At 42.5% G+C, this 17,302-nt stretch overlaps 1 protein-coding gene across 2 annotated transcripts in view; it reads left to right on the plus strand.

The window, feature by feature from the left end:
* kif5ab (kinesin family member 5A, b) overlaps window positions 1–17,302 on the plus strand; it is a 45,678-nt gene that overhangs the window by 18,764 nt on the left and 9,612 nt on the right. The window contains exons 6-23 of one of the 2 annotated variants that reach the window (XM_040202843.2): window positions 946–1,001; window positions 1,626–1,713; window positions 1,915–2,039; window positions 2,975–3,079; window positions 3,922–4,070; window positions 5,274–5,410; window positions 6,729–6,937; window positions 7,766–7,834; window positions 8,957–9,163; window positions 11,912–12,058; window positions 12,264–12,452; window positions 12,848–12,965; window positions 14,108–14,172; window positions 14,735–14,844; window positions 15,488–15,589; window positions 16,296–16,356; window positions 16,465–16,536; window positions 16,646–16,750. In XM_040202843.2, the coding sequence (XP_040058777.2) occupies window positions 946–1,001; window positions 1,626–1,713; window positions 1,915–2,039; window positions 2,975–3,079; window positions 3,922–4,070; window positions 5,274–5,410; window positions 6,729–6,937; window positions 7,766–7,834; window positions 8,957–9,163; window positions 11,912–12,058; window positions 12,264–12,452; window positions 12,848–12,965; window positions 14,108–14,172; window positions 14,735–14,844; window positions 15,488–15,589; window positions 16,296–16,356; window positions 16,465–16,536; window positions 16,646–16,750 (2,114 nt within the window). Of the gene's footprint in view, window positions 1–945; window positions 1,002–1,625; window positions 1,714–1,914; window positions 2,040–2,974; window positions 3,080–3,921; window positions 4,071–5,273; window positions 5,411–6,728; window positions 6,938–7,765; window positions 7,835–8,956; window positions 9,164–11,911; window positions 12,059–12,263; window positions 12,453–12,847; window positions 12,966–14,107; window positions 14,173–14,734; window positions 14,845–15,487; window positions 15,590–16,295; window positions 16,537–16,645; window positions 16,751–17,302 lie in introns of both variants that reach the window. The other variant, XM_040202842.2, reaches the window with a different exon arrangement.

Genomic DNA, 17,302 nt, shown 5'->3' on the forward strand with positions numbered 1-17,302 from the left:
GCATCTCTCAACCCTGAGGCTATTTACAGTTATACCTTATTAATGGCGGGTGTTGGCCATGTATGCAGCTTTGGATGAAGATTGCAGGGCTGATAAAAGTAATGAAACATGATCGTGTTTTGGGGGTTGTTTGAATTGAACATCAATCAAACATGAGTACAGCTAAGAGCTCTTTGTAGTCAGCAGGTAGATAAAGTGCAACAACAGAACAGTTTTCATCTTGAGGTTTTCATTTTGGAAAGCACAACATTTACACTTAATATCCTTTTTTTCGGCTAAAGCTTTGTAGTTTTGTGCTTAATTCACACAAAAAAACACACCATTGTGGTTCATAGTCTTATCACCCAGATACATAACCAGTTTAAAATGATGGAGAGGCCCCGGACAAGAAGCTGTAGGCAGCATCCCGGTGATTCCATCTCTCCCATCGAGCCCGAGGCAGTAGGGGAAGTCTTCATTTGTATGCGGGGGAGTTACAGCCATGAACACAAAAAAAGAGTCAACGACACGCACGATGAATCCCGGCAGAGAGACAACACCCTGCGGAGGCATTTGCGAAGAGAAAAGGTGGCTGTAGGGGGATAAAACGGACAAACACAGACACTCACAAGTGTGTAGTCTCCCCAAAAAATAAACGGGCCTCCGCAATACTGTGAAATGTAATTATAATATAAGAGACAGGACTTTGCAATGTGAAAGGGCAAATGCAGAAGTCCGATGTTTCCATCACAGGCATCGTTTCAGATCTCTCGGTGATCTGAAATAGTTCCGTTCCATAGAATACGAATAGCTAGGCGCCCATTTTTCTCACCCCACACTAAAAGAGGTGGAGCATCAGGTCAGGTTAGATTATAGTTGTGCTGAGAGTAATAACACATATTTGTATGCTCATTTGCACACACAATGCTTTGGGTAATACGATGACCTCTTTCCTTTACACCCTAGTGACAAAAACCAACCTGTCAGTGCACGAAGACAAATACAGAGTTCCTTATGTGAAGGTGAGTCATCAGAAGTTTGACATGATTCAGTTTGATTTCTCCTCCTCACATACCAAATAATTATGAGTGCGCAAATGATTTAACATTAGGACATTTTTTCAAAATAGATTTTGTTGTATAACTGACAGGATAAGAATAATGTGGGAGGTCATTTTGTTTGCTACATGAAGGTAAAGTTATTGAATCCCTGCGCCAAATGCACATAAGAGACCAATTTGAGTGTGGGCTCGGGGGAACAAATCGTTTTGTAGTAGCTCGCCGTCCACATTTACATTTACATTTTTCATTTAGCTGACGCTTTATGCGAAGCGACATACGATAAGTGCATTCAAGCAAGAGGGCACAGACGCAAAACAACAAGAATCGAGCAAGGACAATTTTCACATCTACGTAGTGTGTGAATATCTTTCATACTTGGCTGAAATAGTTTAAGATAAAACCTCCTGCAAAAGGGTGAGCTGTAGTTTTCATTTTTTACTTTTTTTGTGCAGACATAAACGTGGACGTTTAAACGTGCAATTTCAAAGAGGTTTCGGGGCGGGATAAAAGTGTGGTACGTTTAGATGCTTAGTTTTGTTCTTCACAGCAACAAAGGAACGTTTGCTCCATCTTTCTTTCGCTAAGGGCTGCACAGAGCGCTTCGTCACGAGTCCCGAGGAAGTGATGGATGTGATCGATGAAGGGAAGGCCAACCGACATGTTGCTGTCACCAGTGAGTCACACTTTGAATCTTTTGCCACGTTTCACACTCAATCCCCCTGTTTCATGTCAGATATATCTTTTTTGGCAATTTCCAGGTGCAAAGGTGAGAAATGTATAATGAAGTGCTAAGGGAACAGCTCCTTACACGTCCGTCTAAGGGGGAAATACTGAATTGAATGACATTTTCTCGTCCCCTCGCTTTATTATCCAGACATGAATGAGCACAGTTCCCGCAGTCACAGCATCTTCCTGATAAACATCAAACAAGAGAACGTGGAGACGGAGCTGAAGCTCTGTGGCAAATTGTACCTGGTCGACCTAGCTGGGAGTGAGAAGGTAAGGCAACTGGGGAATTTTCTTTAAAAACATGAAAAGTACAATAGAGCTTTGCACTGCTATAAACTCTCGACCTTCACTGTCAGCAGTATTTTGTTACGCTGGGACCGGACTTATTTCTCTGTCTGTGTGCAGACATCAAAGAATCCGATAATCAATGCAGGGAAGCTGTGAGCTTAATCCATCACTCACTTCATAGCAGCGCACTGAATTTTTAAGGGATTTTTATTTATTAATTCATATTTTTTTAATTATAAGGGCTCTGGTAAACTTTGAGGAATCCAATTGGTTGAACGTGATCCTTGGGTCTTGTACGTAGTATCGTGTCGATTGTATTGATGCAAAGAATAGTGTGCGTTCAGAGTACTTGGTGGCCATAACCTCAGTATAGATTCAGTTGCTTCGTGATCCCTGGGGGTTGAAAACTCCTTAGATTCAGAAAAAATATTATTGACCGAACTGGATGCCGGTGAATGCGCCACCGAAGGCTCTGATAAGACAACTCGCCCTGTTCTCTAATTAAGCAACTCGTTATCTTTCTCCCGGGACGAATCTGACCCAATCTGGTATGACTTCCTTGTTAAATTTTGATTGACATTTACCGCCTCAAACACCTCCTGATCTTTTTTTTTTTTTTAGCAAGTTATATATATTTTTTTCATTCCTTCAATTTGTTTCCCCCGAGAATAAATGTTCGCACGCTAAACTGACCTGCTTTGCACTAATGAAAGACTCTCTTGGTTAACATGCTAATTCATTATTATTGATTAATTGGACGTTTACCAACGGAACACACTGTCTAAAATGCTACATCGTTATCGTTTACACATTTGTTTGTCTGTTAAAAAAAACCTACGGTTAATAATAATGTAGATTTACGATGCAATAATGTACTATGAACAAGTTCCTTGTGTGTGTGTGTGTGTGTGCGTCAGGTCAGTAAGACGGGTGCAGAGGGAGCTGTGCTGGATGAGGCCAAGAACATCAACAAATCTCTGTCTGCCCTGGGGAACGTCATCTCAGCCTTGGCTGAAGGAACGGTACGGAAGAGCAATTCTCTGCGGTCTTTGTTATCCATCTCATATACTCCCACAGCCGTACTTTAAAGAAATAGTTTGCAATTTTTGGGGAAAATGCATATTTGCCCAGAGCTGGATGAGAAGATAGAAACTGCCTAATCTCTCTCTATGTTGACCTCTTGTTTTTCCTTTGTTTTTAGAATAAAAAAGATATTTTCCTAATATTAGCACCACTCAGACCCTAAGAACAGATACAAACATCTTTGGCACTAGAAGTAAAGACGAGGTTGTTTCTGAACAAGCAGAAGCTCCTCATGTTGTTATTCTCGTCTTGCGGTTGGAATCGATGAAAGTTGCAGTGATGTTAAGTAGTTTGTCCCCTTGTCCATAAACCATAATGCTGCTACAGTTGGTAATCTTTTTCCATATTTCCCCAAATGGAACCAGATAATTGAACCACTCGATGCGATCTGCCCACTCTTCTTTCCAAGCTCCATCATCGTAATTAAAACATCCTGCATCTTCTATCATACAACTCGGAAGGCTTAAAAAACCTCCATAAAGGCTCACGGAGAGCAAATGTCTCACAAATCTTTTACAAAGCAACCGGCATTCATTCTTCATTCATCAAGAAAGAACACGCTCTTTTTGATGGCATTCCAGTGGTAAAGAAAGGTGAGACTGCGAATGATGCTGCGGATGAGGAAAAAACTCTTCCGTCTTTGTTCCGTGCTGCTGCTCAAAAGACATCAATTTATCTCCCAAGAAGAAAGGCATCTGCCTGTTGATATACAACTTTTTAGAATGTCCCCCAAGCTCTTTCGATAAATCTTTTTTTATGTCCTGCCTTTATGTCTTTGTAGAAATCTCACGTCCCGTACCGTGACAGCAAAATGACTCGCATCCTACAGGACTCGCTGGGCGGGAACTGTCGCACCACCATGTTCATCTGTTGCTCTCCCTCGAGCTACAACGATGCAGAGACCAAATCCACCTTGATGTTTGGCCAACGGTAATATGCTTTCATGCTAAGTGATCATGGGCGGCTTCACCGTGTGCGTGTCCGTCTTGCTCAGCTGCAGCCGCCGGGGATGTTTCTCCGCTGAGATTTGGAGAACTCAGAAACGCTGTTCACACAGTGCCTCCATCTTCGCCTCTTTGGAGGAAGGGTTCCTTTTTGGTTCCTGATCGGTGTGGGAATACACATAGCTTTTTGTAATCCTGCGGGTAAGCTGCACTTGTAGGAGGGGAGATCGGGTGAAATCCTCCTTATCCATCTCCAGCCTTTTTTCCTCTACCAATAAATTCTAGGAATAGTGGCTGACACAACAGTGTTGTTGGTTGAAATAAATAATACATTCCTCGTAATGCATAATACAATAATATAATAATGCATGCCTGCGAGCAAAAGCAGTAACGCAATCCACATCAAATATTGGATTTTAATTCTTTTAAAGAGAAGGCGTGGTCTCTGTAGGCCGCAGTAGCTATTTAACACCATGAATGAGCTTATTGTTAAAATCAATATACTTCAGATATTTCAGTCTGTGTCAAGAGATACATGAAAGGTCCACAAATGTACAAGTTTGTGTGGAATGTTAAAGTCTATGGACAAACTGTGCAATTAGACATAATCGCACAAATGAGCCATTACTGCTTTGTTTAACATTAACTGTATTGTCCCCTGATGTTCCAGTAGCACCATTGCTCTCAGTAACAAAAGTCTGATGTGATGAGACATTTTTATCAGTTTGTTGCTTTATTATCGAGGAATAAATTAACAAGGACAACGGCATTTTCTAACTGGGGTGTTAAATTAAGTGATCTGTGAGCTGGTACTGTGTGCTGTGGCATCATGAATATTTCAACTCTGTGACGCCACTTATTTGCATCATAATTAAGCATTGATTTATAGTCACATACAGTTCGTGTATCGTCTCACCAACTTAAAGAGTGCTATGTGTTGATGTGGTGAATATGTGTTAAGCGGTCGGGAGGGTTTTTACATTTGGAATTCATGCCTTACCTTCCTCTACCTACATGCACCATTAAACATAGATGTCAGAAGCCTAATTTGCATACCGATTAATTAGTGCAAGCCGTTTCTCATTGAGCAGCCGGGGCCGAATTACCCTCGTTTGACAGTTCCTCTGTCCTCATGAACATTTTCTTTTCTTCCCCTGTTCTCTGTATCGCTCGGTACCGCTGCAATTAGAGCCAAGACCATCAGAAACACCGTCACAGTGAACCTGGAGCTCACAGCGGAGCAGTGGAAGAAGAAATACGAAAAGGAGAAAGAGAAGAACAGGTCGTTGAAGGAGACTGTTCAAAGACTGGAGGCTGAGCTGAATGGTAAGACTCTCACTAATATCCTAACGTTTGCCAAAACATAATGTGCCTTAAGTGCATGAATATGTGTACACCTAATGACATTGCGTGGTTACCCTCAGCAGTAGTTCAACTAAATGGTGAGCATGGTAAAAATATATGCTAATTATCAGTATGTTCATGGTCACTGTGAACATGTAAGCAGGATGATGCTATCATCTAGTTCAAAGCGAAGCTGTTAGAGTCTCTCAGGCAAAAGGAAAGCAATTAGATAGAGTTTTATGAAAATGATCATCAACCAGGTGCACTAAGTACATACTTTAATGTATGGTGACAGACTGCACATCTCAACACATAGTTTGTGTTACCTTGCCATTTATGGAACACGACCAGCCAACTCGCCTACAGACATTATTTTTGGGTCCACCTAAGTGCAGATTTAACCTCTTTGATATCATCTGTACACACGCCGATGGAGATATGGGGCACAGCGGCCAAACAGACTTGCTGGCCTGGTGCCCAAACGCTTTAAAATCTTTCCCTGGCCACGTCTACTGGCTAATATTATACACTTTGTATAAATGGATTCTCTCTCTCATTGGGCCAAAGTGCGGGAGGCTTTATTTTTTTAGGAATATTTACCTATTAGTAGTCCTGAGGCAACAAAGACTAATAACTTCTACACGTATCCCTTAACGCTAGAAGCCCTGAGCACAAACTCATTTACCCGTAATTACAAGCACGGGTGTTCATTCAAATGTCAGTGCACCCAGCGGTAGTGATTGGCTGACATTCAATGAACAGGCTATCAGTGAAATGATTTATTCAACTGCCTAATCCCTCTCAGTTACTCTTTTCCTCCCTCTCTCTCACACATAGCCTCTCCCTCCACTATCTTCCCGAGTGTCTCTCTCACAATTCAGGGCTTTTAATTTCCTAATGTATCATTTTGACAGCATCGTTGTCCTCATTACCCCATCTAAGCTCCACATATTGTTGCCCACCTCAGGCCTCAAACTTCCTGAGACCAACACTGTGGAACCTTTTGGTCAGAAAATTGAATTTCATCACTTTTCTGCATTCGCCGGATCCCTTCCTTTGCTTTTGAGCCAAAGCCACACGAGACCACTAACATTTAAAATTGATAAGCTCATGTATGTTGTGCTGCTGTTCCAAAGGAAACGAATGTATGGCACAGAAATATCTTATACCTGAGACATTTAATAATGACCAATGTTGAAGAAATGTCCACCCATCCCTTATTTTATGCACAAATCCATATTGAAAGATAAGAACTTCGCATGTACAAAGGAAATCCAGCATCTTGTCACTATGTCTTCAGGTGAGGATGCCGCTGTGTTAGAACCTGTGAGCCCAGGATCGGAAGACGTCTCCCTGGTGCCTCCTCAATCTGAGGTGCTGCTCCTCGACATCTGCAGTCCCTGCAGCCCTTGCTCCATTGCCTCCTCCATTGTCGTACACATCTCTGAGGAGGAGCGGCAGAAGTATGAGGAGGAAATCCGCAAGCTTTACAAACAGCTGGATGATAAGGTGAATGGATGCTGCGTCAGGTGCATTCCTGTTCATGGGTGTAGAGCTGTTTACACATAATGGATGTAATTGCATGCACATAAAAACACAAAGAGAATATCATGAATGTTTTATTTGTTATTTATTTAGGATCCAGCACATAGTGCTGAATAATGTTGTAACTTGGAAATAGAGGGCATTGGGGAAAATAATAATAGCCTACGATGATAAGCATTCAAGCTTTGATTTATTCAACACATTGTCTGTGCTCATGTACGACTTTCTCTGAAGGATCATAGTGTGTAATTGTATTGAATTCAGTTGCACCGTTTGTATTTGTTTTGAAATGCATATGAGGGGGAAAAAAGATTTGACATTTTTACTCACGCAGGCATATCTGTGCACACTGCACAGGTCAATCCATGGGGATGCATACATTTTTACACTCCTGTGTGGTACACCAACTGATGCTGGATATTCTATTACACATGATATACATTTATACCCAACACAGATCTCCTGCACTTGTTTTAGTTATGTACCGTTTCTGGTTGAAGATGCACTTGATTGACGTGATGCATGATTGGCTGACCACAGACCGTGAAACACATGATTTTTGACTTGTAATTTAACATATACTTAATAACAAGCTGTGCTTTACTTCCAATTCAATTCTGATGTATCCACGTTTTTTTCCTGTACTATAACTCCTATTTATGCAGTTTGTGCAAGCTCATACCGTATACCATGATGGGATTGCACAAACAATCTGCAATGCACAAGTTTGTGTCATACTTACCACAGTACATGTGTACTGTGTCTATTCAACATGTCTCTTTGTCTCCGAAGGATGACGACATCAACCACCAGAGCCAGATGGTGGAGAAACTGAAGGAGCGGATGCTTGACCAGGAGGAGGTAAAAGTCAGTTTGGTTAATCGGCACACGGTAGGCTGCGTGCGGTAATCTATAGCACCATTTGAATAGAAGTAAGCTGGGAGAGGTTTATTCCCTTGCCCTTGATACATGCATGAGAAAACATTTTTCAGGCGCCAGAAAGTACTTGAAGAAAATGAAGCGTTATTGTTCATTAGCAAGTGTATTTCCAGTAGTTTGGGATATAATGTGTTTTGGTGGCTGCTCAGACTTTAATGAGTGGAGGGAAAGATCAATACAAGGGTTGATGAAGGATCGAAGCGTGATGTGCGAGAAGGGACCATGGCTAACGTTGTAGCTGTTAAGCTAACAAACAAATGCCCTGTAATTATTCAATATGTGGAATATAATACTTTGGATGAACATGACTCCACAACCATTTGTGAATTTAGAGACCTTTTATGTAATATAAATTGGTTCAAAGCCTGTTGTTAACATCAATATAGTAAACAGGTTTATCTGTGTCTGTGTTTGTTTGCTACTTGTCGGAAGAAGGACTCTATTCAAATGTATTTGAAAACAGCATTTACCCCATTAATAGCAGAGGGGCAAAACGGCCTGCAACAAGCTTTGCAATGTAGTGCACTGGCAAGTAAAAGACTCCACATTTGCTAAATGGGTTCATCCACATTCCAAAAATGTCCCCGCTGTGGGTTGACAAGATGGTAACTACCCAGCATTAGCTTTGTGTACGATAACATGATTTCACATCCATTTGGCCAAACAGAATATTTATTCTACAGTTCAAACCTCCAGGCACCCTGGGTAGAGCAAAATCTACATTTAACGACATCCATTCAGTAAAATGGCCCTCGGTGGGCTGCAGCAGGGAGCGTGCAGAAAAAACACCCTGATGGCAAAAGGAAAGTCTTACAGCTCTAAGAGATAGTTGAATATTCTAAACATGTTTTATCTATAAATTCCCAGCTGCTTAGACTCACAGAGGTTTGTGCACAGATCTGTTATTACCAAGAGAACAAGATAAATTCCACAACTCCGCCTCATGAATATTGAAGACGCTGCTTGTTGTGCACAAAGCTGTTCACAATGGAATCCTTCTGTTTTTACAGTTTTGTTAAGTTGCTAAACGCCTGCGTCCCTCAGCTTCTAGCGTCATCCAGAGGAAACAGCGAGAGGGTGCAGTCGGAGCTCGGCACGCTGCAGACAGAGAACGAATCTGCTAAGGCCGAGGTGAAGGAGGTCCTGCAGGCCCTGGAGGAGCTGGCGGTCAACTACGACCAGAAGAGCCTGGAGGTCGAGGAGAAGAGCGCGCAGAACAAACTACTGGCTGAAGAGTGTGCAAAGAAAATGGTGGGTTCGGCTCTGTGGAGACGCAGTCTTGACATGCATGTCTTTCAAGAATAATTGGAACATCAAAATGCAATTTAAAAGATAATGAGAAATTCAAGAGCTTTGTGGAAGGAAAATAAGAGAGAAATTCTGATTAATCCAGCAGACTTGAACAGATGCATCTAGAAATACTAGAAGTATTAGAAAGAATGACATGCGTACATAAAAGGTGGAAAGCTATTTATCAACAACTTGGCATAGGTTCACCAATATTGTTCAAATTACAGCAACATTTCCTTTAGCTCATACCTGCATTTGCTTTGTTTTGCAATTCAACCAGAAAAAAAAATAGATTTCTGTCTGATGATTTGATTACGGTCCGTTTTCAAAGCCATCTCATATCATCGTTCTAAAGTGGTTTTTTATTGAATAGCAGATTAACATTACGACAGTATTCAACGTCGACAAGGTTAGGGTTGATTTAATTAGGCATGTTTCATCTGCAAAAGCTGAAGCTTTGAAAAGTTGTAAAAAAAGAATTTTAAATTAGTGAAGATGAAGATGTTATCTGTTTCTCAGTCTCAATCTAACATCCTGTTACAGTCATTCTCAGTTTGCTCCTTAGTGGTACAGTGTTTGAATCCTTTTTATAAATGTTTTTTTAGTTTAGGTTTAAACCGTGGAGTTCAATAATATTTCAATCAGAAACATCTTAAACATTGATTGTTGCTTACTTAGTCATGAATATTAACTGTTATTGGAAAATATTCAAGTTAAATCCATGTTTTCAGGGGCTTATAAATGTGGAAAGAGCTCATCAGAAACAGCACAAATCCACCTACAGGATCTATTGATGATTTTAAAGGTTTTTATACAAGTGGACGTTGTCAGAACTCGCCAGTTATTAATGACGTCGTTGTGACTGAGTCACTGGACAGAGTGGAGCCATTATTCACCTCTCCTCCGTCTCTATCAAAAGCTGCTCCGGAAATTGATAAAAAAAATAATCGACGTTGTAACGACTGACTGCACCGTTTAGTCTGCTGAAACCAGCAGAAACCTCCTTCTATTCTCAGTCAGATAAGTTTTGTAGATGTCTCAGCTCGTTCGCCCCTGACCTCCCAACTCACATAATGTCCTCTCGGAGACGCTGCCTGGCAGTCTGACGAGATGTGAAACTGAAAACAAGAAATAATACTGACATAAAAAAAACATCTCCTTTTCGCTGCCTCACATGGCCTTTCCCATCTCCATTCCCCCTGACTCTCTATTACAAATTCTCTTTTTTCTGCATCCCAGCTGTTATGCTAATGCGTAATGTACTCATTTCTTTCATAACTACAGTAGAAATGAGCTGCAGTGACCTAGAAAAATGGTGCGATGGAGTACATCCATCCCCGTCTTTAACCCACTCTCTGCTCAGCGTCCTTCATCTCGCTTTCAGTTATTCTGCAGGAGGACATGCCATCGCTAACTGTTGCAGGCGTTCATCTAAGCACCTTCTTTCACGAGCTCTTTTCCATCTTTACAATTCATGCCAGTCATTGTTTAACAAAGTGGTTCCCAAACTTTTTCTGTCCAGCCCCCTTGTGATGATATAAAAACATCGAAGGCCCCGTCCTTTGCCCCCCAAAATGGATCGAACCATCTTTATTGTGAATAAATAAATGAAATGTAGGCTACTTTGTAGGAAGTGAGTAGTGCTTTCACCGGGACAGCATCTTTCGCAAAGTGACTCAGTTTTCCAATTTCTCTTTGAAAAACTCAAGGTGCTTGTTCACATGATCAGGGTGTGATCGGAAAGTGTCTTTCAATTTAGCCGGCTGCATGCGATCTGCCGCCAGTATTTAAAGACACTCGACACACTGGGCTCTGTCCTCTTGGCCGACCACAGTGCTTGTAAAGCCCAGGGACAGATACGCTTCGTTATATTTCTGTTTTCTTTTGTTCCTGTCACAGCTGTAACAGACTATCATCTGATTGTCGCTTTACACTTGTCACAAGTCTGTCCATTTTGGCAACACGCAACCTTATTGATCTCTTCCCTTTTTCTCTTTCTCTCTCTGTCTCTCTCTTCCTCTTGATTTATTTTTCTTCATCTCTATTTCTTAGGTGCAACCATATCTTTTCAATTTCTTTACACTGATCTGTTCTATTGTATTTCTATTGACTGTCTGTGTGGTTTGGTGCCCCCCCCCCCTCCTAGTTTGGGAAACATTGATTTAACAAATCATCCCCTCTTTTAGAAATGTCTTTATCGATGCTTAAATATACTGAACATGTTAAATGAACCTCTTTTGCTTTTACTTACTCGTCAATGGATTAATTTCAGATCATGATTTACTACCTTTGGTTTTAATGTTTTGTCATGGGAGGTGACCCGTAAATCAAGGCCTGAAGTTAACAGGTGGAGATGAAGATGGAGAGGCTAGTAAAGGAGTTAATGTTATTGTATTTAGGAAGTTGGTAAATGGGTACACACCTTCGTTCTCTATATTTCATCCAGCCCTGTAGTGTTATTGATTGAAACCAAATGGTTTCTTCATGTTGGAGCATTCAGCCTACAAGGGTGGAGCTGCCTGCTGTACACGATGGAGCTCCATCATTCATTCTCCCACATCCTTCCATTCAGCGCCGACGCCATCCGCCCCGATCTTAGCGGTTTATTGATTTGGAATTTAGTTGCCGTTCTGTTTTCGCTACTCGGGTAGCCGGGTGAGAATGAGATCATTCACTCGTTCACTAATTTCATTATTCTCCTCCTAACAGGCTCAGCTCATGGCTTTAGAGGTGGAGCTGGCTCGTGTCAAGGAAGTGAGCGGCCACCAAAGGAAACGCATCTCTGAGATCCTCAACGGGCTGACGAGGGACCTGAGTGAGTTCAGCACCATCCTCGGAAACAGGGACATCAAGCTGGTGAGTGAGAGGCAAACTGAAGACATCCCTGTTTGTGTAAATGTGTAACCAAACGCCTTATTTCTAATAAAACCTAATGATGTCAGAGAGAGTCTCTGAGATGCCTTTCTCCCTCTTTAAACTTGCCCGACTCACTGAATCCTAACTAAAAGTCTCCATTGCTCTATTAACGGCCTCTCTTTCTCTCCACCTCATTGGCCTGCAGCACATGGAGGTCACCGGTGCGATCGAGGAGGAGTTCACAGTAGCTCGCCTCTACATCAGTAAGATAAAGTCGGAGGTTAAATCAATGGTGAAGCGCTGCCGCAACCTGGAGAACCTTCAAACAGAGTGTCACCGGAAGATGGAGGAGACGGGTAGAGAGCTGTCCTCAGGTCACCTCCTCGTTTCACAGGTGAGGAACTATCCTGATGATGAGTGTGTGACAAGTGTCCCTCAACAGTTTTTAGTGTACAAACTGTCCTGATTTTTAAAGGATTGCGTGATTCGTATTTTGGTGAGTGCTTGAAAGCGTGTTTAATTAACAGCTTTACTTTCAAGTAAATATTACAATTAATCTGCCTTTTTGGCAGTTAGGCTTTTTTAGGAGAATAATAAATATATGGAAAACCTAAAATCAAGGTACATTTATATTGCATATTTCTATTGTGTGGTACCACTGACATTTAATTTAAATTCCCCAATGAATTCCGGAGGCCACATATATAAAAATGATCTTTTGTGCAAAGCGTTGCCATGTAGAGGTCCTTTGCTCATCGATTTGTGCTTTTCACATCGTCCGTCTTTCAGCACGAGGCAAAGATCCGCTCTCTAACGGACTACATGCAGAACGTGGAGCTGAAGAAGAGGAAGCTGGAGGACAGCCACGACTCACTGAGCGAGGAGCTGGCCAAACTCCAAGCTCAAGGTAGACTGACGTTGTATATTGGTATTGTTAAAAAAAAAGAATAAAAAAGCTTTCTCAATATATTCAAAAGGTCTACGACTAATGTCTACGACATTCTCAATTTGAATTTAGCACAGCAGTGCGCTAAGCTAATTACTGATGTAAGCATGCTATGACAATGTGACAATATGACAGTGATGTACAAGCACAGGTTTTTAAGATGACATTGTCCTAAATGGATTGAAGTTCGCTCGCTGCACAGTGAAGGACGAAATGTAGATTGAGCTACATAGTTAATTCTCGCCTAATTGCTCACTTGATGCCAAAGTCAAATAAAAGTTTAATATTCTGATGCAGCAGAACACAATCGTGTCTAGACAGAGCAGAACATGAAAAAGACGTGTCACTCCACCGAACTGGAACTTTGAGGGAATGCAGATTAAAACAACTTCATCGGCTTCAGTGCAGAGCGTGGCGGCTGTGCCAGAAGCGCTTTGGTCCCGTCAAGTAAAAAAGCAAGGTCAAACGCTGATGAACAACTCCAGCTCCAAAGCCTGTCAAAACACCAGCACCAATAGATTAATGACCGTGCATTTGAAATGCGTGCTAAGTCCACGTCACGGCAGATATTCCCAGGGCACCGATGCGATTCACAAACCAGGCCGTTGGCAACGTGAGTCCCGGTTCCCGAGGAGAGGCTTGATTGATTTAAGGGCAGGTAAATACATTTTGGCCCTAATCTACACTTCAACCATGAGCTCTTTGAGTCATTAGGGATGTAGATAAATACAAAGTTCCACAGGTTGTCTTGATGGGCCCGGCCCGGTGCGAGGTAGAGAGCTTTGTAATTTCATCATCCGACAGCAGGAACAGCAGTGAGTTAGCAGCAGATCAACGTAACACAATAGATGTCACTGTCAGCGATCGATATGATCACACCCGAGGCATGACTTGGATCACGCTGACCTCTCTGTCAACACGAAGCAGCGGAACTGCTGTGCTGTCAAAGTCAGCCGTGACCTTTATCATCTTCATTAGTCTCTTTTAACTGCCTCCTTTTCTTTTCATTTAGGTTTTTCAATCTCTCTTTCTGGGTTTCTCTCATTGTCGTTCTCTTAAATGTGTGTGTGTGTGTGTGTGTGTGTGTGTTTTCTTTTTTTTAGAGAGGATGGCAAAGGTGACCGGCGGGGAGAATCACTCGTGCGCCCATGATTCCTGTGATATGAAGGTAACCATGACAACAATATAAAACAACCTAGTGTAATGACCTTTGTCAGGTGTGATGTGCTCGTGTGCACCTGTTAGCGTGCATTTATGTGTGCGCACAGTGTGTCTCTGTGACAAAAGGGCAGGAAATCAATCAATCAATAACAAAAATAAACAGACGGTTTTATTTAGGGCAAGAGCAGGACACATTTGTACTTTGCCCGGGTGGTCTAGAGTGAAAGTAAACATGCAACACGTGAATTTTTCAGCTGCTGGACATATTTGTATCGTTGGGAGAATTTTCTGTTTTTAATTAACTGCCTGCACTTTATTTGCGCACATTTTATTTATTCTAAGTGAGTGTGTGTTTGTGAGTGTGTGGCACATACCAGTTAGCCGTGTCTCACTTTATACCATACACAAAGAAGTGCGCGTGTGTGTGTATTTACGTTTGTGTAATGCCAATGGGGCTCTCGTGTGTGTTTCTATCCCCTCTCGTTGTTGAGTCGTTTCGATTTCCATCGGTTCCCACCTCTACTCCCTCCACGCGTGTGTGTCTCACAAACTTGTTGCGTGTTCCTCAGAGGGCTCTGGAGCAGCAGATGGAGTCGCACCGGGAGTCGCACAGCAAGCAGCTCGGGCGCCTGCGAGACGAGATCAATGAGAAGCGGGAGATCATCGCCGACTTAACGGAGTCAGTGCTTGTACTAAATGAGGTTCTCCCAATGTATGAGATGATTTGGCCCCATTTTATGCAGTTTGTACATTGTCACGGAAACATGTAACATGTAACCCATTCCGTCATCAGTCTGTGGGCTCAAATCTGAAATTAGATCCGGCCAAGCAGCAAAAAGGGCTGACTTAAATACATGTGGGTGGCCACATTACGAAGCTGCAGCTTGTGAGGACGTCTGAGTAAAGCAGCTGCTGAACCACTGTGTGAGGAGCATGTTTGGGCTCCTGCCGCTTCGAGTGCCTCCTTGTGAAGATGTTCCGTGCCGGGCGTGACTGTGAAGGAGCAGCAGCGGAGGATTTCTGAATGAAAAGACGCTTGGGGCTTCTCTGCTCGTTCCGCTAGCGTGACCTGGTTTGGATAAGCAGCTCGCCAATGTTTGGATGGAGGGATGGAGCAGGCCACAAAGCCGCTGTAATGGGAGCGTTGTGGGTGTACAATAAATGTTCATGTTAGATTCAACAATCAGAAAAGGAGGGTAAAACCAAAAATGAAGAACAAAAAAGAGTCAGATTGTATCTATACTCGGAATGGAAACACTTCTCTACAGATCTGCATCGAAACTGTCCATTGAACTGAATGAGCCGTTATTCACCTTTTTCAGTTGTAATCAGAAGCAGCAGCTGGAGTTGGAGCAACTGCACTGTGACTTTGAGTGTCTCCGGAGCCAAGAACATCACAAGAGCCGACAGCTGGAGGAACTGACGTGAGTCTCATGCGCTACTGTCCCGGCCAGCTTTCAAACACTAAACCATATGGAGGCTCCGGGGCGAGCTGCCTCTTTTGATGCACAACTTCCCCTTTTTCTCTGTCGTTTGTCTATTTTCCTCTCGCTCTGCAGCATGCGTCGTTCAGTCGCTGAGTTTGCCGCTATAAAGGCCTTTCCCTTTTCACTCTCTCTCTCTCTGTCGTGGTTTCTGTATTTCTTTGTTAATCTCTTTCTCCACCATTATGGGACAAGGTAGCAGCTGGCTGTTAATAGGCCTCTTTCTGCCCTGACCTTTGCAGCGAATTTGATCAGATGGCAGATGGGAATCAGCCACGAGCCGGGCCGACAGTCTATGATTACATTTATTCTTTATTCAGGAATAATTCTTGCCGGGAAATGGTACTCACTGCCACTCACTGACAAGTCTGTTTTGCAGGGCTCATGGGGTATTATAATACCCATAGATGTAATACATAATTACTTTAATACACTGCAATTGTGGTGCAAATAATGAGACCTGAAATCTTAAGAAACTGTAAAATGCTTTATGATGTTATTGTTTTAAAGCGTTATGAGTATTTATGAGTGCTTGTGCAGTGCTATAAGCAATAATAACTCATTATAGTTCTGTTTTTGAATGCATTATTGACATTGTCATCATAGAGAAGGTTAAAGAATTTTTCATCTATCTGTCTGAATATAGATTTCTCCATGAGCGGCATGAGCAGTCGAAGAGGGACCTCAAAGGGCTGGAAGAGACTGTCGTAAGTCATCATTTACTGTCACGATTCGCTTGGCTCCCTCAGAGGCCACGGATCCACCATAAATACCCCTGCTGCTCTGACTATTTACTCTCTCCTTTTATACCAAAGGCCCGTGAACTCTACACCCTGCACAACCTCCGAAAGCTTTTCGTTCAAGACCTCACGACTCAAGTTAGAAAAGTAAGCCGGACACAACATAAAGCTTCACCTGGACTGAATGCGTTTCTTTCTTATTTGCAACGGCAGTGTTCCTCCAACGCTAAAAGATCTGTTCTGTTCCTGTCGACAGAGTGCACAGATGGAGCTTGATGAAAGCGGGGGATATATCAGCCAGAAACAGAAAATCTCCTTTCTTGAAAACAACCTCAACCAGCTTACAAAAGTTCACAAACAGGTAACAATGAGCAGCAAAGTGAAACTTTTTTGATAGAATACTATGTTCTTCATTGCGCTCCTATGGGCAAAAGCAGCGCCGGGTCCATCAATCATCTTACTAATTCCCATGAAAGGCTCCTTTGAAACACAGCGGGGGTGTTAAGTCACGCTGCCTTCAGGAAAAGGAAGCCATGCATAAAGAAGCTACTCTGATTTGATAAATACAAACGTTTTCATCATGTGGTTTCACATAAACACGCTCCGGTTTTTCTCCCGTCTCTGCTCTCGAAGGCAACCTTGTGCTCAAAAAGGACATGTCTATGAACATGCACGCACACACAGACACACACACTTTCCATCTTTCTTCAATATTACTAAATGCAGCAGAGGGCTGAATGTTTGTGTATTAAATGTTCTACAGACTGGCACATCACTCGTGCCGGCAGATTGGTGAGAGCTGCACTGCAGCAGTGGCTGAAAACCAATCCTAAAGTGGCTGCTGGGAAACTCCGTCCCATCCACCACCTGCTGATTCTGTGAGAACAGAAGATGAAAGTCACGGTCATAAATC

This window comes from Gasterosteus aculeatus, chromosome 17 (genome assembly GCF_964276395.1).
Source record: "Gasterosteus aculeatus chromosome 17, fGasAcu3.hap1.1, whole genome shotgun sequence".
NCBI classification, from domain to species: Eukaryota; Metazoa; Chordata; class Actinopteri; order Perciformes; family Gasterosteidae; genus Gasterosteus; species Gasterosteus aculeatus.